At 40.4% G+C, this 23,596-nt stretch overlaps 1 protein-coding gene across 10 annotated transcripts in view; it reads right to left on the minus strand.

Annotated features, from left to right (window-relative positions):
* Positions 1-23,596, minus strand: part of CHL1 (cell adhesion molecule L1 like) — a 290,056-nt gene that overhangs the window by 83,842 nt on the left and 182,618 nt on the right. For all 10 annotated transcript variants that reach the window (XM_073592465.1, XM_073592461.1, XM_073592456.1 and 7 more), the window contains 4 exons: positions 22,598-22,782; positions 15,484-15,615; positions 11,878-12,021; positions 3,438-3,549 (listed from right to left, as the gene is read on the minus strand). In XM_073592465.1, coding sequence (XP_073448566.1) covers positions 3,438-3,549; positions 11,878-12,021; positions 15,484-15,615; positions 22,598-22,782 — 573 coding nt within the window. The remainder of the gene's footprint in view (positions 1-3,437; positions 3,550-11,877; positions 12,022-15,483; positions 15,616-22,597; positions 22,783-23,596) is intronic.

A 23,596-nucleotide genomic window follows, 5' to 3' on the forward strand; every position in this document is an offset into this window, starting at 1 on the left:
GGGGAGGTGTAGAGCACAAGGGGGATGCAGAGATTACTGGGGGAGGCGGACAGCACTGGGGGGCTGGAGAGCACTGGGAGAAGGGGAAGCGAAGAGCACGGGGGGGCTGGAGAGCACTGGGGGAGAGGTGGAGATCACTGGGGGAGACGGACAGCACTGGGGGGGACTATAGAGCACTGGGGGAGGCTGGAGAGCACTGGGGGAGAGGCAGAGAGCATGGGGGGTGGAGAGCACAGGGGGCAGCGGAGAGCACGAGGGGAGGTGGAGAGCACAGGGGGCAGCGGAGAGCATGGGGGGAGGTGGAGACCACGGAGGGCTGGAGAGCACTAGGGGGAGGCGAAGAGCACTGGGGGGCTGGTGAGCACTGGGGGAGAGGCAGAGAGCATGGGGGGAGACGGAGAGCATGGGGGGAGGTGGAGTGCACAGGGGGGCAGCTAAAGCATGGGGGGAGGTGGAGAGCACAGGGGGGCAGCGGAGAGCATGAGGGGAGGCGAAGAGCACTGGGAGAGAGGCGGAGAGCATGGGGGGAGGCGGAGAGCACGGGGAGGTGGAGAGCACAGGGGGGCAGCGGAGAACATGGGGGAGGTGGAGAGCACTGAGGGCTGGAGAGCACAGGGGGGGCCGGAGAGCCAGGAGGGAAGTGGAGAGCACAGGGGGCAGAGAGCGCGAGGGGGCAAAGAGCATGGTTGGAGCGGAGAAGACAGGGGGGCAGCAGGATAGGAGAAGCAGTGGGGGTGGCTGCATATAGAAAAATCATTCTCTTCATCTTCCTCCTGCAGTCTCTGAATGCCTGAAAAATAGCTACTTTTTATTTCTTCATAATGGGTACATTTATTTGAAAGCCGCCGTAAGCTCATTACTATATATGTCAATAGGAAAACATAATGAGCGAGATCGGTGCAATGAGAGGCTGAGCCAGCTGTTGCTCAGGCATCTGGGTGTGTATCGACATCATTGTCAGAAGCCTTGTAGAGCCTAGACCAGCTCTGTGACGTCAGCCGACAGTGGATTTTAGCCCACTGTCAGCTGAATCTAGGTCACAGGAGTACAGAAATACGTGCACTAAATGAAAAGTATGGTCAAAAGAGCTTTAGCCATATCTGTTGTGTTTGATAGATATATATATATATATACACACACATATATACACACAGTGGGGCAAAAAAGTATTTAGTCAGCCACCAATTGTGCAAGTTCTTCCACATTTAAAAATGAGAGAGGCCTGTAATTGTCATCATAGGTATACCTCAACTATGAGAGACAAAATGTAGAAACAAATTGTCTGCATTTTGAAAGAATTTATTTGCAAATTATGGTGGAAAATAAGTATTTGGTCACCGACAAACAAGCAAGATTTCTGGCTCTCACAGACCTGTATCTTCTTCTTTAAGAGGCTCCTCTGTCCTCCACTCATTACCTGTATTAACGGCACCTGTTTGAACTTGTTATCAGTATAAAAGATACTTGTCCACAACCTCAAACAGTCACACTCCAAACTCCACTATGGTGAAGACCAAAGAGCTGTCGAAGGACACCAGAAACAAAATTGTAGACCTACACCAGGCTGGGAAGACTGAATCTGCAATAGGCAAGCGGCTTGGTGTGAAAAAATCAACTATGGGAGCAATAATTAGAAAATGGAAGATCTGGGGCTCCACGCAAGATCTCACCCCGTGGGGTCAAAATGATCACAACGGTGAGCAAAAATCCCAGAACCACACAGGGGGACCTAGTGAATGACCTGCAGAGAGCTGGGACCAACGTAACAAAGGCTACCATCAGTAACACACTACGCCGCCAGGGACTCAGATCCTGCAGTGCCAGATGTGTCCCCCTGCTTAAGCCAGTACATGTCTGGGCCCGTCTGAGGTTTGCTAGAGAGCATTTGGATGATCCAGAAGAGGATTGGGAGAATGTCATATGGTCAGATGAAACCAAAGTAGAACTGTTTGGTAGAAACACAACTCGTCGTGTTTGGAGGAGAGAATGCTGAGTTGCAACCAAAGAGCACCATACCTACTGTGAAGCATGGGGGTGGCAACATCATGGGTCTTTCAGCATGGCAATGATCCCAAACACACCACCCGGGCAATGAAGGAGTGGCTTCGTAAGAAGCATATCAAGATCCTGGAATGGCCTAGCCAGTCTCCAGATCTCAACACCATAGAAAACCTTTGGAGGGAGTTGAAAGTCCATGTTGCCCAGCGACAGCCCCAAAACATCACTGCTCTAGAGTAGATCTGCATGAAGGAATGGGCCAACATACCAGCAACAGTGTGTGACAAACTTGTGAAGACTTACAGAAAACGTTTGACCTCTGTCATTGCCAGCAAAGGATATATAACAAAGTATTGAGATGAACTTTTGATATTGACCAAATACTTATTTTCCACCATAATTTGCAAATAAATTCTTTCAAAAATCAGACAATGTGATTGTCTGGATTTGTTTCCACATTTTGTCTCTCATAGTTGAGGTATACCTATGATGACAATATCAGGTCTCTCTCATCTTTTTAAGTGGGAGAACTTGCACAATTGGTGTTCTTTTCTACCTCCTCATGGCTCAGTGTCTAGCCTGCTTAGTGCATAAATGTGAGAGCTAACAAACTCATTGACTATTTATACACAGAACTAATTGTGATTCAAAAATGTGAGAAATTAACCTTTAATAGCCATTTTAACTTGTGTGTGCCACCTTCTGTGTCTGTACCAAGGTCAAACATTCCAGGGTATGTAAACTTTTCATCTGGGACATTTTGGTGATTTCTGTTATCATTATGATTTTAAAAGGAACCAAAAAACTATGTGATAATAAATGGCTTCATGTGATCACTATCCTTGAATAAAAGACATTTTTTTTGGCATGATTAGTCATATTTTCAATATAAATGTCAAAATTTCACAATTTCTGCCAGGGTATGCAAACTTTTGAGGACAACTGTATATATAAAGGTAAACAAGTTTGTAACCATTGTCAACAAATTGGTAAATTACCTGACATATAAAAGGGGTTGTCAGGCATGAGCTGGGAGCCTCTTATCACGAGGGACTTCAAAATGGATTAACACCATAGCAGAAAAGGAAGAATCTATACCAGCCAAGAAGAAGGTGCCTGATCTCCAGAAGCCTTGTTGTCAATGGAGATCATGAACACACAGTAACCGTAGTTAAGCAACTTTTAAGCATACTTTTACTGTGTATAGACCAAAGGCTGTTAATTTGCTATAGATATCTGTCAGTCTTGTACTGTATTCCTAATACTGTAATAGTTTTGTATGTACAGCATTTTTGTACACTGAAGAGGTCTCAGCTTCCTTGCTTATACCGCAAAGTAACTTTGCTAGATAGCTGCAAGCAAATCACCATACGTCTCCTTTAAGAATAGCTGCCTTCTATCACAGCAGAGGTTCAGTAAAGAAGTGAAAAATCACTTACCAGGTAACATCAGCAAGCGGAAATGCAAAATGTTCACACAGTAATAAGACATTATTTCCCCACACTGCTGCATATGTCCTTCCCTCAGGAGTTAAAATCAATGGCACAATGTCTGTTGGAAAAAAAGTAAAACAATCACAATAAACCTTTCAGCACTTTCAAAGTCTTGCACCTTTATCTCTGTAAATTCCTTAAGGCCACATTCACACTTGCGAATGGGCCTGGCACCGATTACATGTAAAAACCCCAATGGGGGTTCCTGGCGGTTAGCTGTGGTAGGCAGCCTCTTTGAAAGCAATGGAAGGCTGACGGCTCTCCCAGCTAATCACTCATGCAGCGATCACCTGCAAGCGATCGGCCCTGGAGGCAGATTGTCTGCAATTAAATGAGAGCAGCCACAATTAGCTGTGGGGACTGGCAGCCTCACATTGCTTTCAATGGGACGGCCTCTCACAGCTAATTGCCAGGAAATCTTGCTGGGATTTTTGTAGAAAATCAGTGTCAGGCCCATTCACAAGTGTAAATGTGGCCTTACCCCTGTAGTATATAATAACTTTAATGTATGAGTTTTTTTTTTCTTGGAAATGCTTTAAATGGCCTTTTTTCTCTTAATGAAAGGGCTGCTTCCACTAGACCAAATTAAATTTTGGTTTTCCTCCCCTAATGAAAAACTATGGACAAATATTGAAAAATAAGTTACTATAGGGCATTATCTATTTGCCCTTTCTATGGCTAAACACTATACCAAACCTCCTTTCTAACCAAATCAACTTTGATAGCATGGAAGCATATTTTATCTAAAACTAAAAATGGAAATTTGTATACTAAAATACCATTACCATCAAGAATAATAGATTACTGCAATATATGACTATCAGCAAAAGAGTGGACCAAACAAGGTTACCAGAGATATAAATGCCTACCATCACACTTTAAGAACATAGTGGAAGAGAAAATTAGTAAATGTACCCATCTAAAGATATAAACTTTAATGATAATATCAATATTCCCACAGAAATATGGCAATACCTTACATACCACAATTTCCAAAAGAAGAAAGAAATTACTCTATTCTACAACCTTCTTACCTCTTCCTCTCCAAATGACAAAAATCCCAATATGATAAAATGGGAAAAAGATCTTTCACCAAATTTTAAGTGGGAACAATGGCAAAAAGCACTATCAATTACTAGTAAAGCATCCTCATGTATTGAGCATTGGGACAATTCGCAGAGAATTCTAAACAGATGGAACCTGACCCCTTATAGATAATCCAAAATATTTCCTTCCACCTCCCCTATGTGCTGGAGGTGTAATGAACTAATAGGCAATCTTCAACACACTCTTTGGGCTTGCAAGAATTTATTAAGTTTTTGGAACTCATCTTCCTTCTTCATAGCAGACATTACAGGTAACCTGATAGAACTATCGCCTCCGATAGCATTACTAGGAATAATTCTTGATATATACCCACCATGTTTTAGAACAATAGTAGCACATATCCTAATAGCTGCAAGACTTACCATTGCCAGCATGTGGAAATCTACCAAATCTTCCAACCTGTCGAATGTTATTACTAGACTGAACACACAATCTCAGTACGAACTGTTATTAGCATATAAAATCTCTTCTATTAATAAATAAAAAAAAAATGGCAAGCATGGTTAAACAGCCCGAGAGCCTCTTATTACCTAAAGAAATGCGATATATGATCTTCCAAAAGTATGAATACCATATGGATCTCTCCCCTCATCCCTATTAATTTAAATCCTTGGTGACCAAGTTTTCGCTTGCAGTTAGGTAAGCGGAAAAAGGTTATCAAATATACAGCTATTGGTTCAGTATCCTTGTAATACATTACTATTGGTTCTTTAATTGTTTGTTGTAATATGATCTATGCAATGTGATAAACAATACCAAAATAACTGTAGTCATAATTGTTGGAAATTGTTATGTTAAAACCTAATAAAAATTTAAAGTTTAAAAAGAAAGTGCTGCTTCCTTCACTCTAACTCCAGTGCTTTATGCTTACATAGCTGAGTAACATGTAAACCTCTCATCACAACTGTCCTTATATAGACTTCTAGTGCAGAGTAAAGCAGGCTGTACACAGAGAATTTTGGAGGGTTCCTGATGAACCCAGTGACGTTCTCTCTGTGGGTATCCATATCTGTACTTTCCTGCTCAACATCCTTCGACTGAAAAAAACAAGAGTCAGGTTGACAATTATCGGTCAAACAGCACCTGCATCCAATCAAAAACAGGCATTGTTCAGGTATTTTGAAAGCTGGTGGCGGTGACAGCTGACATTATACAAAAGCAGCAGTCAGGGATTAATCTATCAGTAACAGTATTATGCAGCGCTAAGGACAGCCAATGAATGAAAATACCAAAATTACTATTAATTATTAAATCATAATATCGTAATTAATACCGTGAAAAATTACCAAAATTATTTATAACCACTGTTGGATAAGTGTATAAAATTAATAGTGTCAAATGAACCAAAAAGAACACATAAAAAGTCCCATCACAAATAGTGCTAATATAAAAAATCAAATCAAAGATAAAGTTCATAAACGTAGAAAGGAAGAAAAGCTGATCCAAAATCCGTGATAAAGGAAATCCAATCTTCCAAACAGTGAATACACCCAAGTGAATATGAGGCTCCTTACCGACTCAAAAGACCAACAAAGGTCTATCCAGGCAAATGGGAGATTACAGGTTTCCCAATAACCTATACCAGCATCTGGGTCTGTGGCTGAGGCTGTATGGCTCCGGAAATAAAAGACTTGGCCCAACCCCCAGACGACGTCCTATCGTGACGAAACGCGTAGGGTGTGGCCTATGACGCTGACGTCACTACGCTGTTCCTCTTTGCTGAATTGGATGGGAAGTGTATGCACAGCGGGAAGCCTGCGGAGACGCTTTTACACTGAGATTACTCTGACATTTGTCTATTGGAACCTTTTGTAAGTGCATCTTTTTATTCATTAAATATTATTGATTGGAACGATTACACTATGGGAGCCTTTCTTGCTTTTATTTCCGGAGCCATACAGCCTCAGCCACAGACCCAGATGCTGGTATAGGTTATTGGGAAACCTGTAATCTCCCATTTGCCTGGATAGACCTTTGTTGGTCTTTTGAGTCGGTAAGGAGCCTCATATTCACTTGGGTGTATTCACTGTTTGGAAGATTGGATTTCCTTTATCACGGATTTTGGATCAGCTTTTCTTCCTTTCTACGTTTATGAACTTTATCTTTGATTTGATTTTTTATATTAGCACTATTTGTGATGGGACTTTTTATGTGTTCTTTTTGGTTCATTTGACACTATTAATTTTATACACTTATCCAACAGTGGTTATAAATAATTTTGGTAATTTTTCACGGTATTAATTACGATATTATGATTTAATAATTAATAGTAATTTTGGTATTTTCATTCATTGGCTGTCCTTAGCGCTGCATAATACTGTTACTAATATCTGGAGTATGTGTCTGACTCTTTTATGCTGGCTGCTTTGGTAATTTGGGTTAAAAACTCTGTGTTTCACTAATGTGTTTTTTAGTCTGTGAGGACTAACCCCTTATAGTTACCAATCATTTATTGGGTTTCTAGTGCAGCGTTAGCCCTTTTTGGGTTTTTTTTAATCTATCAGTACTGCTTAGCATGGATGGAGGAATCTGTTCGATTTTTTTTCATTCAGCCAGTAGGCTAAATAAGAAAAAATGTATGTGTGTATAGCCAGCTTGAAAGAGGTAGTAAATCAGGTCTGTTACTAAAGTGCTGATTCTTGTGTGCAACAGGCCTAACTGTGGTTCCTATAAGACTGCACACTTGTAGACACCCTGCACACATGCAGTAACAGGAAAGTGGAGGTAAAACTCCCCAGAATCCACACTCTTGCCAGATCCATGCTGTGCAGCCAATGGGAAGCTGCATCGCCGCCACTGCAAACTCTCCCAACTGGTCCCTAAATTTTTCTGCTCATGAATGAAAAAAGTGTACTTAATAAACAGTTATTCAGCATCCTCGCTAATAACCTTACCAAATTTTACAAAATTTAGGACCCCTGGATCGCATACTGCCATCAAATCTACCTGTCCAATCGGGGCCCTTTTTAATCCAACCGCTGATATACTGTATTCCCCGCATTGGGCCCCTATCCCCCATCCTACCCCTCCCTACATTTTCTTTCGTCTTACTTTTTTTCCCCTCTCCTCCCCTTCCCTATCTTTCCTCTCCATCCTGTCTACTCAATTTTTTTTTTTTGTACATCTCTCTAAGCCATTTCTGGCACTGTCTGCTGGTCGCATATATGATTTCACTTTTTTAATAGTCCTCCTTGCTAAGCACCAGATAGATGTCTCTTTATGTTTGAACCTGTTTAGAATGATGAAAGGATACTGTTAATGGCGTATATTGTAACCCTTTTTTGAACTCAAGCACTATTTACAGACACATCTGTCTAATGTACTGTCATTCACCCTTAGAAAATTCAATAAACACATTAAAATGAAAAGTATACTTTAGTTATGCGTTAAAAGACTTTCATAAAATGTAAACAAACATTATGTTAATAAATGAATTAGGCCTCATGTAAAGTGTGTTTACAGCTTGTATTATTTTTTTTTGGTTTTTCTTTTCACAGGTAGTCTTGTGCTTTTTCTTGCTTGCTCTACGCAAGTTGAAGGAGGAAAACTCAAGAATAGATTCCTTGCTGTAGACATCTTAAAAGCACATAAAGTGGACCTTGTACTAGAATCCACTAAAGTCTGCTTATTTAGTTATGCTCCGTCCCCCATCTTACATCAATAGTGGTTTTAGACCAGCTAGAAAACAGCAAAAATAAATTAGAATCACTTGCAGAATTGAGCGATAGTGATTTGTGGGAAAATCCGTCATCAAACACTGAAAGTAATGACAGCGACAATTCTGCAACTGAGCAAATTTCAGTGTTTTTGATTTGATTACATTATTGAATAATTTATATTATTATTATATTATTATTTGGTATAATTATTTATAGTTATTTATTATATTATAATTTGTGATTTTGTTTTTCAAACTTTATCTTACCCGGGATGTCTACTAGACTCTGGTTTGGACAGATTTAAGTGAGTTATTCCTAAGAATTACAGGCCTACAATATAAAACACCAAATTTCCATGCAAAATAATTGTACCACTTTCGTCATCAAAAATCTGAAATAATCATACCGCCAGGAAGGTTAAAAGAATGCCATGGTCAACGGTATCAAATGCAGCAGAAAGGTCCAGGAGGATGAGGAGGGAGGGAGAGCCAGCATTGGATGATATAAGGAGGTAATTTGTAACTCTGACGAGAGCAGTCTCTGTACTATGAGCAAAGCGGAAACCTGACTGGAATTTTTCAAAGAGGTTATTATGTTTGAGGTGGTCCTGAAGGTAAGTTACAACAGCTTTCTCAAGTACTTTTGATCTGAAAGGGAGATTAGAGAGGCCTACAGTTAGATAGGACTTCCGGATCAAGAGTGGGTTTTTTGAGCAATGGTCTGATAATGGCATTTTTTAAAACAGGGGGAACATGACCAGTTTGAAGGGAATGATTTATAGCAGCGGTGATCAGGGGACTTAGGACAGTGATATGAGTTTTTACCAGGGAGGTTGGGAGAGGGTCCAGAGGACAGGTAGAGGTTTTCATCTTCCTGATGATGTTCTGCACCTCTTCTGACAAAACCTCAGGAAAGCAGTTTAGGGGTTGGATAACTATATATGTCGGGGGAACAATTTGGGTGGGAGGACCAGAAAGAGCAGAGCAAATATGCGCAATTTTTGATGTGAAAAAATCCATGAATTTATTGCACTGCTCTTCTGTAAGGGCAATAAGTGGAGGTGATTTTGGTTTAAGAAGGTGGTTTAGAGTGGAGAAAAGCTGCTTAGAATTTCCTGGGCTATTTCTGATGACATTGGAATAAAACCGTGACCTTGCCTCTTTGAGGGACTATGCATATTTTTGTTGTTGCGCCTGGTAAATTTGTTTGTGGACAGTGAGGCCAGATGCTTTGAAGTGCCCCTCAAGGACCCACCCTGCTGCCTTCAGCTTACGAAGCTCATCTGTGAACCAGGGAGCTGAGCGGGTGAAGGGGACTGTTCTTGTTTTAACAGGGGCATGGAGGTCCAAAAGGCTGCTAAGTTGACTGTTGTAGTAATCCACTGCTTCATCGGCTGATGAAAAATGTGTGGAAAGATGCTGAAAGTCCGCTGCCAAGGCTTCTGAAACAGATATTCTGCTTAGGCTCGTAAAGGCTGGATGGGCATGGCAAATCCATGGAAATAGCCTTGTGATCAGACACACCTAGATCATACACCTGCAGGTTGGTGAGAGGAGCAGAATTTGTAATGACCAGATCCAAGGTATGCCCCCTGGTGTGTGTGGGGACATCAACAAGTTGTTTTAAATGAAAACAATCCAGTAGTTGAAGAAATTCAGCTGCAAAATGGCAAGAGGGGGTATCAACGTGGATGTTCATATCGCCCAAAATTATAACATCGGCAGAGGATGTGCAGAAGGTTGTGAGAAGATTTGACATCTCCGTGAGAAATGGTGAAAACACCTTTCCGGTATGAAAAGTTAATATAGGTACCTTATTCATACTTCTGTCCACAGACAAGTGTAGCCCAAATTTTGCAAGTAGATTATCTGCACTGTGCTATAGTGTCATCGCCTAAGACCCTGGTGCCCAACCTGCAGCCTGAAGGCCACATGAGGTCCTTTGGTATATGATGTGCGGCCCTCGGACTTCAGCAGTCTGTTTTGGTAACATTGATTAGGAATAGCATTGATCTCTACTAACCTCATGTAACCTGTTCCCAGTTTGGTATTGTCTTCTGCAGTATATTCCCATACCTCCCAGCATTTTGAGATGGGAATGAGGGACACCTACTAGCAAATGTATATAGGCATAGGCCACACCCCCTTAAAGGAGAATTAATTAAGAAAAAGCTTGACTAAATCCATAAGTGCTTTTTTTTACCACTACTATTACTTTATATTGGCTTTTAAAATGTACAAATGCAGCAATTTAGAAATTGGATGAAAGGTTTAGCACTGGGAAACACTTTTTGAAAGAAAAAAAGTGAATTTTTATATACAACTATATAGATCAACAAAATGAGGGACAAATGAGGAGGAATGAGGGACAGAGGGACATTGCTCAAAATCAGGGACAGTCCCACGAAATCAGGGACAGTTGGGATCTATGTATTCCCAGCCAAATATATAGCATGTCCACACTCTCTGACCATTATTACCTCCATAAGACCCCTTTCACACTGAGGCGTCTTTCAGGCGCTACAGCGCTAAAAATAGCACCTGCATAGCACCTGAAAAAAGCCTCAGCTGCAAACCCAGTGTGAAACCCGAGTGCTTTCACACTGGGGCGCTGTGCTGACAGGGGGGTCACAAAAAGTCCTGCCAGCAGCTTCTTTGCAGCGGTGTAGGAGCGGTGAATACACTGCTCCTACACTGCTTTTCCACCGCTCCTGTCCATTTAAAACAATGGGGCAGGGCCGCCATACCGCCAGCAAAACGCAGCTGCAACGGCATTTTGTGGGCGGATTTAATACCTTTAGGATTAAAAATAGCGCCGCTTTACCACTAACGCAGTGTGAAAGGCTTCTTAGGTCTGCAATTTCTGACAGTCCTCTCAAGCATTACATATATTGAACATTATGTGCAGCCCTTTGCTGATGTCAGGGGCAACATCTGAAGCCCCCTTTAGTTCATGAGTTGACAACTACTGGCCAAACACTTGGGGTACTCAGGATTCCCTGGGACATGGCCTGATGAATGCTGACATCGCCTCCTGCAGCATGGAAGAAGAAAGCATTTTAAATAACGTTTTCCACCCCAGGAGAGTGTTAGATGTACTAGCAGATTTAGACACACTAAACAAATTGAAGCCATACTCCAGGTAACACTCTTTAAGCATTTACAGTAACAGTTTACAGTAACAATTTCCCCCTATTTTTTTAATAAAGTTTTTACACAAATTAAAAAACTGACCATTGTAAGCACCTCTGCCAGTGGTAAATGGTTTGTCTCAACCCTCTAACTGCTACATCTGCTGGACAACTTGTTCTGTTGAAAAACAACAGACTTACTGACTGGATCACCAGGTGAAACTAAAGAAAGAACGCCTAAAAAAGAAAACTAATGAAGCCATCACATTTAAGAATTGGTAAGCTGCAATATAATAAATGTTTGTTTTTGGTTTCAACACCGTTCTAAGACTGAATCGTTTTTCTACATGTAATGTATAGTTGGGAACAGACCCTCACCTAGTACATGTTATCCATATGATCTTAAAATACTTGCTTGTTACTTGATAATATTTCCACCCATCTGTGACCATTTAAAATGCAAACACATTATATAATAAGTTGTACTTACCCAGAACATCAATATTTCCAGTGGAAAGTATAGTTCCATGTTTGTTTAATGCCTCACACTGGTACACAGCACTGTCTGACACTTGAAGGGAATGAATGAACATCAGACCTCCCATCCTTTGATGGTTGTCAGGAAGTGCCCCATCTTTATGTAAAAAGATAAAAAATAGTTACAAAATGAACTGCAACATGACGGCCCTCCTTCACACTTATCAAAGCTGATTACTAATCTGTAACTAATGCAGAGCAGACTTAGGCTTCATGTACACTGGCAGCTCCTGACTGCGGCCACTGGAAAATGCAAAACACGGCAAAAACGTAAACCGCATTTTTGCAGTGATTTTTACAGGGATTTTGCAGCGCTTTGTGTTTTCCTGTGGCCCGCGGTCAAAACTATCCTGAATGCGATTCTTCTGTGTTCAGGAGAGGGAGGTTTAACCTCACCTAAACACGGCAGCTCCTAAACTCTGCTAAAAACTTATGTGTACATGGACACAGGTTTTTATGGAGTTAAAGTGGTTGTAAAGGCAGAAGGTTTCTTATCTTAATGCATTCTGTGCATTAAGATAAAAAGCCTTCTGTATGCAGCAGCCCCCCTCAGCCCTCCAAAACTTACCTGAGGTCCCTCTCTGTCTAGCGATCTCCACAAGTGTCTCAGCCACCTGAGATTCTCCCTCCTGATTGGCTGAGACACAGAAGCAACGTCATTGGCTGCCCCTGCTATCAAAGTCAGCTAGCCAATCAGGGGGAGAAGGGGGGGGCGGGGCCGGGTCGGGGGCTCCGTGTCTGGATGGACACACGGAGCTGTGACTCGGCTCGGGTGCCCCCATAGCAAGCTGTTTGCTGTGGGGGCACTGAACAAGACGGAAAGGCCAGGATCACAGAAAAGGGACCCAAGAAGAGGAGGATCTAGGCTGCTCTGTGCAAATCCACTGCAACAGAGTAGGGAAGTATAACATGTTTGTTATTTTTATAGGAAAGAAAAATGAGACTATATAACCACTTTGATGTTTAGGGTTTGGCAAAAAAAACACCAAAAGCTCCTAAACTCAAGTTTAGGAGCAGCTAGTGTACATGATGCCACTTTTTCATAAACCACCACTTAAAACTTCAGTAGTTTCATCACTGAAACATATAGGGATAATGTTTGGAAGAAGTAACATGACATGTATGCAAAAAGAAGGTGTTGCTCATGCCAGGCCCATCCTCAAGTATGCACATGTCCTGGCTTTATACTGTATATCACAGGAAAACAATAGTGGTATACTGTACAATCCAACCTGGCCACAAAGATTACTGATAAACATGGAGTGTCTCCTGGATAAGTCTTTAGGTTGACACGTGTGGGTTGACATACCTACCGGCTATTCATATTCTAGCTCTAGAAAACATTAGGTTTGAGATTGGCATGGTACCACTGCAGCTATTTTAAAGCTTTGAAAAAGAGTCTTACTTCACCTGCTGTAATGCCTGTGAGATAAACTGAACTGATAATTTAATCCCTCCTATTACCTTTAGACACAGAAGTGTATTTTCTTGCTAATAAAAAAGTACTAGAACGCCTTTGCCTAAGTGGCCTCTGCCTCACAAGACCTGTCCTTTGGCTATTAAACCTGCATAGCCCTTATAGACCAGAGCAGATTTTACATTTCTGTTATGTGTATATTTGTTTGGTCATATATTTGTTTGAGTATTTACTCAAGAGAAAAAGCTATAAATCTACCACTTTACAAAACTGGTTTGGCCACATCTTGTGTATGCCATCCAGCTCTGGTCATCAGTCCTCAGGAAGGATGTCTTTGAACTGGAGACAGTCCAGAGAAGAGCAACAAAACTAATAAGGAGGCTGAAGGACCTTGGTTATGAGGAAATGGCTAAAAAATGTAACGTATTCTCTCTGGAGAAAAGGCGGTTAAGAGGGGATATTTTCGCAATATACACATTTTTTCATGTTGACTGTATCATTGAGAGAAAACTGTTTAATCCAAGGTCTCTAAAGAACAAATCCAGCCACATAATGATGCTGGACAAGAAGTAGTTCAATTTTAAACTGTGTAAGGGGCTCTTTAATGTCAGAGCAAAAAAGATGTGGAACTTCTTGGCACAGTTATTGTCAAACTTTAGATGTGTTTCTCAGCAAACACAACCTGACCCACTATGTAACTATTTATATTTTATTGCAGGACAAATAAGGTTTTCTTTTGGTGATATCATCTGGCATAGAAAGAAAAGGTTATCTCACATGGAAACCCATGTGAGTGGAGGTGGACTTTAAAGGCACAAAATGAAACATGTACACAAGTAAATTATACAAAATTACATTCATTAAACAAATTATTAAAATGTATTATTAAAAACAGGCTTTAGAAGCAAAGCCACAAGTGGGGGGGTCAGGGGGGGATATGCCCCCCTACAAAGATGTGTGTATACCCTCAACTCAATCACAGACAAGAGTGACAATAAATATATATACAAAATATTAATACATAACATCCAAATACTCTTGTCCAATAGGTGGGAATTTGACCTGTTTTTTTATTAATACTTTTTAATGATTTGTTTAATAAATAAAATTTTTTTTTTTACTTCACTTTTTGTTTTTTGTTTTTGTTTACAAAAGTTTTTTTCTATTGTTATATACCTTTTATAACTATACTCTTTGTATATTTACCTGAACTTCCAAATAATAAATACAATTTTTATATACTGTAACTACTTGTGTAGTATGCCTCATGTTGTGCCTTTAAAGCCCACCTCCACTCACATGGGTTTCCATATGAGATTACCTTTTCTTCTATCTATTTTGGATGTTGGCACGCTCTGGAAAGCTGGTTTGTTTATGGTCTTGCAAACATTTTTTATTTTCTACATACAACAAAATTAAAGATTGCGTTTTTTCCTACTTTCATCACAGTGTGCTTTAAAACAACTAGCGTTAAATAAAAGCATACATTTCATTTTATGATTTGACCTGTTAATGTATACACAAAAAATATCAATCTGAGACATAGAAGTGTACAGTTGTTTGCAAATGAATAAATATTTTTTTTTAATGTAAACATTTTGTTAAAAGCAACATTAAAAAAATTAACAAAATAGAAATAATTGAAAAAAAGTTCTGCTGTAAAATAATATCTTTGTTGAGAACATAGTTAACTAGGGCTGATTAGGTTAACTTAGGGTTAATTAGGGAGTTAAATAGAATTTTATTTAAACATTTTTACTTGCAAGTTTGCTTTAATTTACATCATATGTAGGTTAAAAACCCCCCTTTGATCTGCATATGAATAAAACAGAGCAAATGCAATGTAATTATAATGTTGTTACATTGTATTTGTCAATTAATCTTCCAAACACTGTTTGGGACACAATCTTTATTTCACACAGCAGCAGCTGCAGACATTGCTGTGATATTGATATACTGTATATTTATGTAATATTTGTTCCATTTGGGCAAGTGGTCAGTATAACCAAGGAGGTCCCTTAATATGATAATTTGCTTAATTTCCCAGTTTCGTGAGAGTTTGATGGCTCTGCTGTCTATGCTAATTATTAACAATTGAAATTAAAAAAAGAAATGATTTTAGTCTGTAATGTTTGTTTTTACCATCCAGAAGAATTCCATTTCTTCGCCATAGGATTTCTGGCTCTGGTGTCCCCAAGGCTGAACAGTTTAGAATAATTTCAGAACCAACTGTCTGTATAGAGCTTTCCAGCTGCTTCTCCCATCTGGGAGGCTCTAAAAATTACAACAAATCTATAAGTCAGTTTTGGCATATGATATTGTAACAAAAAGTCTTATAAAAAAGTATAAAAAATAACAAGCTTACAAATAAAGTACAAAGATGATCTAAATTAAATATGTTAACAATTTATAGTACCATAATATAGTTACATAGTTAAATAGTTAGTCAGGTTGAAAAAAGACACAAGTCCATCTAGTTCAAACAATTAAAAAATAAATAAATAAATCATACAATCCCATATACACAATCCTTTACCCACAGTTGATCCAGAGGAATGCGAAAAACCAAAGCAAAGCATGCTCCAATTTGCTACAGCAGGGAAAATAATTCCTACCTGATCCCCCGAGAAGCAATTAGAAATTCCTCGGATCAACTTTACCTTTAAATGTTAGTACCCAGTTATATTATGTACATTAAGGAAACAATCCAGGCCTTTTTTAAAGCAATCTACTAAGCTGGCCAGAACCACCTCTGGAGGGAGTCTATTCCACATTTTCACAGCTCTTACTGTGAAGAACCCTTTCCTTTTTGGAGATGAAATCTTATTTCCTCTAGATGTAAAGAGTGCCCCCTTGTCCTCTGTGATGACCTTAAAGTGAATAACTCAACACCAAGCTCACTATATGGACCACTTATTTATTTGTACATATTGATCATATCCCCCCTTAGCCTAGATTCACACTGACAGCTTGAATGAAATTGTCTGAAGTTCAGCTGAACTCACACAATTTCATTCCCGAATGTCAGTCCCGACTTCGGGGGTGATTTCAGAGGCATCTGTGCTCAATTCTGCACAGATATCTATTAAAATCGCACCCCGAAGTCGCCAAAAGTAGTACAGAAACTACTTTTGGGAATCGGTGCGGTGCTGCAAATGGGGCATCGCACAAATTCGGATAGTGCCATTGCCAGCAATAGCCGCCGATTTGGCAGGGCTTAGTTTCCTCTTCCCAAGAGAGAAAAAAAAAATTCTTTAAATCTTTCCTCATAGCCGAGTTCCCCCATGAGTCTTATCAGTTTGGTTAGGGCCATCTTTAATAGTGACTGGACCCTGGGCAAACATTTTCTTGGGTCCCCTCTTTCACGCAATTTCGCTCTCCACATGCTTACAATAAATAGCAGCTACTGTAGACTCAAAATCAGTTTACTGAATCAGATCAGGAAGCGATTGCGATTGGTTGCCAGAGGTTACAGTGTATCACTACCACTCACTGACTGGCTGCTAGAGGTTACAGTACATATTATGGCTCACTGTTATTTTCTAGAGGTTACAGCATATGACTTCTGCTTGTTGATTGGTTGCTAGAGATTACTGTACATCAATACTGCTCATTGATTAATTGCTAGAGGTTTGTGAACATCTATACCACTCACTAATTGGTTGCTAGAGGTTACTGCACATTATTACTGCTCACTGATTGTGTGCTAAAGGTTACAGCACATCATCTCCTCGCTGCCTGCCTGCGTATTCACATGCACCAAAATGCACCATATTATTTTGAAGACGGGTTCCACCTCCAATTTGCTTACTTTTGCAGAACAGGCTGATGTTAGACTTAATGACCACAGTTGTAGGCAGGACGTTAAAGCATGCTTCTTTCCCTCCCCAGTGGGCAGCATTCAGCAGAAGTGATGGTGGATGGGACCTCAGAGGGACATGATATACATATGAATGCTGCCTCTATTTACATATCGACGCCGTGGTCCACAACTATTTACATATTATTGTCACCACTATTTACATATCAATGCAGGTTATTTACAAGTAAACACAGGGTCTACATGTGAGTCATCTGAACATGGCAATAGGGCAGAGCTGGGCAGCAGCAACAGAAGTTTACACTGAGATATCGGGACACAGCACAGGACTAAAATTTCAAGGGATAAGGGAATTTAAACTGGGATAGTTGGCAAGTATGAGGCAGCTGCTTTGGGCCCAACTACAATGATGTGGCCCAGGGCAGCTGCCCCTTTTGCCCTACCTTAAAAACGGTCCTGAGTTTGGTTGCCCTTCTATGCACTTTCTCCAGTTCCCCAATATCCTTTTTGAGAACTGGTGTCAAAAACTGAACTGCATATTCCGGATGAAGTTTTACTAATAATTCGTACAGGGGCAAAATGACTTCTCTCTCCCTGGAGTCCATACCTCTCTTGAGGCTGGGTTCACACTATTGGGAATTGGATGCTGGTTTCCCTGCATCCAATTCGCATGTCAGGAGATTGAGACTGGCTCTCTACAGAGTCCAGTGCATCTTGTGGTCCATTTCAGGTCTGAATTCAGCCACAAATTCGGACTGAAATCGGATCTGAAATGGTGAACAGGGACGCACTGGACCCCTGCTGTGATCCGCTCCATGCGGTAGTGTGAACCCAGCCTTATACAAGAAAGGACTTTGCTCGCTTTGGAAACCGCAGCTTGGCATTGGATGCTATTATTAAGCTTATGATATACCAAAACCCCCAGAGCATAACTACATTTATCAACATTAAACCTCATTTGTCACACAGTTTCCCAATTAAACAGGGCATTGAGGTCGGCTTGTAAGTTGGAGACATCCTGTAAGGATGGTATTCCAGTCATAGCTTGCTGTCATCTGCAAACACTGAAAGGGTACTTTTAATCCCAGACCCTATATCATTTATAAAGGTATTAAAAAGTAGGGGTCTCAACACTGAACCTTGGGGTACACTACTGATAACCTTAGACCATTCAGAGTAAGAATCATTAAGCATTACTCTCTGAATTCAGTTCTTTAGCCAGTTTTCTATCCATTTACAAACCGATCTTTCCAAGCCTGTAGACTTTACCTTACACATTAGCCGTGTGTGGGGAACTGTGTCAAATGCTTTTGCAAAATCTAAGTATACCATGTCCACAGCCACCCCTCTGTCCAAGGTTTTACTTACCTCCTCATAAAAAGAAATCAGATTTGTTTGACAACTTCTGTCTTTTATGAATCCATGCTGTCTGTTGCTTAAAATATTTTTTTTCCAGCAAGAACTCATCTATGTGGTCTTTTATTAAACTCTCCAGTATCTTCCCGACTATAGAAGTTAAACTAACAGGTGTATAGTTACTTGGTAAAGACTTTGATCCCTTTTTAAATATGGGCACCACATTGGCACTATGCCAATCCAGTGGTACCATTCCAGTCATTAACGAGTCCCTAAAAATTAGAAACAATGGCTTTGAATCCCATGGATCCTCAATTCTTTTAGGATCCATGGGTGGATGCCATCTGGTCCAAGTGCTCTATTCACCTTTATTCTGTCTAAATATTTATGGACCATATCACTTTTGAGCCATTGTGGATCATTTGGGGCTGTGTCACTACCACCCCCATTACGGACATGAGCTCCCCCATGCTCCTTTGTATACACAGAGCTGAAGAAGCTATTTGATATATTTCCCTTTTTTTGTCCCCAGTCACCCACTCTAGATTATTTTGTAAAGGGCCTACATGCTCAGACCTGACCTTTTTACTATTATTATATTTGAATAATTTTGGGGGGTTTGTCCTACTATCTTTTGCAATCTGTCGTTCGTTTTTAATTTTTGCATCCTTGATTTCCTTTTTACATATTCTGTTATATTCTTTGTAACATTTGCCACATTTTTCAAATGGGATGTATGGGATTCTAGCCTAAACAAATTTTCTGTGTAATGCTCCTGATGATTTACTGTTTGATGCTACCACTATGCCTGCTCTATAATTTTTTTCTACTTTTCTTTTATGACATTATGTGGAGCTTCATCTTTGTTTGTTTCACTAGCAATATATTTATACAATTAAGTTCTTTTGCACATTTTTTTAATGATGCCAATGCCTTTGTATTACATATGCATGTAACACTACTCAATAAACAGTTTGTAAACAAAAAAAAACATACACCTTAAAGCCTCGTGCAAATAGCTGCATAGGGGTTGCATAATCACTCTCCTGAGACCTGTAGCTGTCGCATAGAGCTGCCTATTTAGGTGAATTAAGAACATGTATGTCCATGGCAGTATGCTCCTAGCTCAGATTATGTGCATTCGGATCATATGGGCATGCATGTGCCAGTAATTTACACAGCCCCTGACTAGAGATGTAAAATTTCTGGAAATTTTGAAGCTCAGAAAAAAAAATGTTTTTTTTTTTCCGTTTTTTGGGGGGGGGGGGGGGGGGGGTGAGGATGAAATTTTCGGAAAAATTGAAAAAAATTGGCACTTTTTTGTCTTTCTCACTGTATGTAATCTGTTGGCGCTCGTCCCGCCCCCCTCCCTGTCCCCACTAGGCTGCAAATGGGCATCGATCAGGATGCACTGATGGCAATGTTGAAGCTGCTGCATTGAAGGCAATGGTGAGGCTGCTGCCATTGATGGCAATGGTGAGGCTGCTGCATTGATGGCAATGGTGAGGCTGCTGCATTGATGGCAATGGTGAGGCTGCTGCATTGATGGCAATGGTGAGGCTGCTGCATTGATGGCAATGGTGAGGCTGCTGCATTGATGGCAATGGTGAGGCTGCAGATGGGCACTGACCCTTATTTTACTTTAAAGCTCTTTATTTAAAATGTAAGTTTTTTTCCTGAAACTTCCCTCTTAAAATGAATGTGCGTGTTATACGCCTGTGCGTGTTATACGCCGATAAATACGGTATTTGTAACAAAGGGAACAACAATCTCCTGAACTGCTTACTAGTTTATGTGGAACAGCCAAAAGGCCTCCACAAAACAATTTTCAAAATCAAAAGTAACAATTTTTCATATTTCCTCTCCACAGTATTAAATTTAAAAAAAACAACATTCTCATAAAAGGAATTGAAGATGGGGGAAGTGTTAAGAAGAGAGTGGGACTAAGTTTCAATGGACATTTAATCAGAATCATTTTCTGAGCTGAAATTGTCAGTATCCGTCTCTGCTTCTGCAGCTACTCTTTTTTGTCCATCATCACAATTAGGAACTTCTAAAAACTTAAGGTTTGACCTGACCGGTTCTTGTTACAATAGCAGCACAGCACCTCCTAAAGGAAGAAATGCATACTGTTCTTGCATTGGAGGGTTCAGTTTGTTACCTAGGACTTGCTTGTCCTCACTCAGTGCACAGAAAATAGAATAATCTGATATCATACATTTTTTTTTTAGAAATGATTTGGAAAATATTTAAACACCCTGTCTTAAAATATTTTATTCATCATCTTAAAATAAAATATTCCACAATTTTTGTTTATTTTTTTTTTCAATTTTTCCAATTTTTTGGAAAAAAACAAAAAAGCCTTCAGGAAAAACACGGGAAAAAAACATTTTTTTCCCCAAATTTTTCCGTTTTTTTTCCCGGGTCTTCACATCTCTACCCCTGACATATAACTATGCAGAGCTACATCTTCTAATTCATCTCTATGGGAGGCTGTACATGACAGCCGTGGGGCCCTTGGATAAAGTTTACGCAGGCTCTGCATGCTGTATGGCCCCTGTATGGCTGTGTACAAGAAGCCTATTGGAAAACTGCAATGAGAAAAATAGGGGGACTGGCCACTTTCTGAAATGCTACCCTCTGTCAACAATGATTGTCACTGACCCAGAAAAAAGTATGCTGCTAAAAAAGTCAAAACTCCTAATCTACATAATTTCTCCAGTTTAGTGACTCAGAAATTAATGAAGAACTGAATAGGTATCACAGCCAGGTAACTTTTTTTTCAGCACATTAAGGCTTCATGCACACTGGGCATTTAGCCTTTGTGCACAAGATTCTGGCATTTTTGTGAGAGTAAAAGGCATGTCAGGTGGTGTAAAATTCTATGAGAGGCTGAGAGCTGCTGTGGCTAGACAGTGGGTCAAATTGTAACATTTAGGGCAGGGACAAATGCCATGACACAAAAATCAGTATTCTGGGCATTCATTCCTGGGAGCATTCTGCCGTAAATGTTAGTACCACTGGGTGCACTGCCCAGACACAGCAGCTTTCAGCCACTCAGGGGTGTAACTACTGGGGTCACAGGGGTCGTAATTGTGACCTGGCCCCTTGCTCCAGGGGCCCATGTGGCTCCCCTGTACACCTGCATAAGAGGGGTGGTAAATAGAAGAACCGATCCCTTCCATGAAAGCCTGCCCCTCCCTCCCACAGGCATTTAGTGGCTGCAGGTGGAAAATGGATGGGATTGATTCTTCTATATACTGCCCCCACTGCCCCTTCTATCTAGCTTCCTCTTCTTTGTTCTTCCCCCAGGCCCCTGTGTGCTCCCTTGCCCCCCCTTGTCCCACACAGCTCTTCCGGCTTCCCCCTCCCCTCTCCCTCCGGCTGTTGCGGGGGATGTGTCAGGATGGAGAATGGGGAAGGGGCCAGTAAATATGCAATTTACCTACACCTTCCTTTTGTAAATGGACAGACAACTGTGTTTATTATGCTTCACTTTGCGAATGAACAGGAAGCTCTGTACAGAGCTATTCCTGTCCATTCATTCTGTGAAGGTGAGGCTGCAGAGATAGAGATTGAGGTATATGTCCCCAATCTCCTTTCTCAAAGATGAAACATCAGAGGTCTGTTTAGACCCCAGATACTTCACCAAATCCCCAATGGGGGTCCTTAAAAAAATTGTAAAAAAAAATATAAAAATGTAAAGAAAATAAATAAATAAATAATTAAATAAATAAAACAGTAAAAATAAATAACAATAATAAAAAAACTACTAACACCAGTGGCAGAACTACAAGGTCTCACTTGCGGCCTGGCTCAAAAGAACGGGCCCTGGCCGGGGGTCAGGGGGGCCCTTCATGGTTTCTTGCACGGGGGCCCTTAAGGTTTTAATTATACCTCTGCAGCCATTTATAGAGTTTTACAGGCTGCCGATAGTGAGGCTGAAAAGTGTGTCTGTGTCTCCTGCCCACACAAAAAATGCCGGGATCTCATGCACAGAAGGTAGTCCTAATGATTTAAGTGATTTCAAATTCTTTTTGAATAATCTGAATGGACCAAACACTCTTTGAAATGATTTACCTTCAACATGAACATGAAAACTGCGATGGGTAGAGCCCATTTGATTTTCGGCATCACAGTGATATGTCCCTTGATCTGCTTTGGTAACCTCCTTAATTTTAAGAATTTTGCCAAAACTTTCTGTTACTGCACGATATTTTAGAGCATCTTCTCCATCTTTTCTCCAGTGGATAGTAGGTGTTGGTCTAAAAACATAATCATAATAATAATAAATAATTAACAAATGCAAATTTATATATGTTTATTTTTTGGCATTAGATACCTGTCAGCTGTAGACTGAAATGTACATGGCATGGCAGTTATAAATGTAGCCAGGGATAAAAAGAGAATGGCCACATTATGACACTTGTTCTAGAAAACTTCTATAAACATAAGCACAGGCTGTGCTTAAAACATATCATGGTTTAAACGTCAAACCTACCTGACAAAATGGGAGGAAAACACATGAATAGTTAATTTAACAATGAGGTAACCAAATCCCAAATACGCTTACATCGATCGTTTTGGTAAACTTTATGATGGTGCATTTGTCATCCCCTGCTCTGCCTTCACTTCCCTTGCTTCCGATTGTCTCTGCTTGTTTGCTACCATAAGAGCCACTGATGAACACTGTACTAACCTAAGCAACTGGTAATACATAACCACCAATATTATTTGTTTTAAATATAGTCCGCACAATTTATTTATTATTCTTAAGCCCCAATAAAGGAGGCAAGGTTTGGCCCTCAAAAGTACTGGCTTACTTCTACAGTCTTCCACCTGATTTTACAAACCAAGGCAACTGTGGCAAAACTTTGGTGTGTAGAAGCTGCCAAACCAGTGTCCAGACATCCAATACAAATACCACTTCCATATTATTGAAAAGTAACACTAATGGAAGACTTGAAGGGTTCCAGTGCTACCTATCCATGCCCCCAAATGCCTCGTCTGAGTCAGTCCTTGCCACCTGCCAAAGCCCCCATCACATCTCACTTCAGCCTCAGAAGGGCAGCCTATAGC

This window comes from Aquarana catesbeiana, linkage group LG07 (genome assembly GCF_042186555.1).
Source record: "Aquarana catesbeiana isolate 2022-GZ linkage group LG07, ASM4218655v1, whole genome shotgun sequence".
In the NCBI taxonomy this organism is placed as follows: Eukaryota; Metazoa; Chordata; class Amphibia; order Anura; family Ranidae; genus Aquarana; species Aquarana catesbeiana.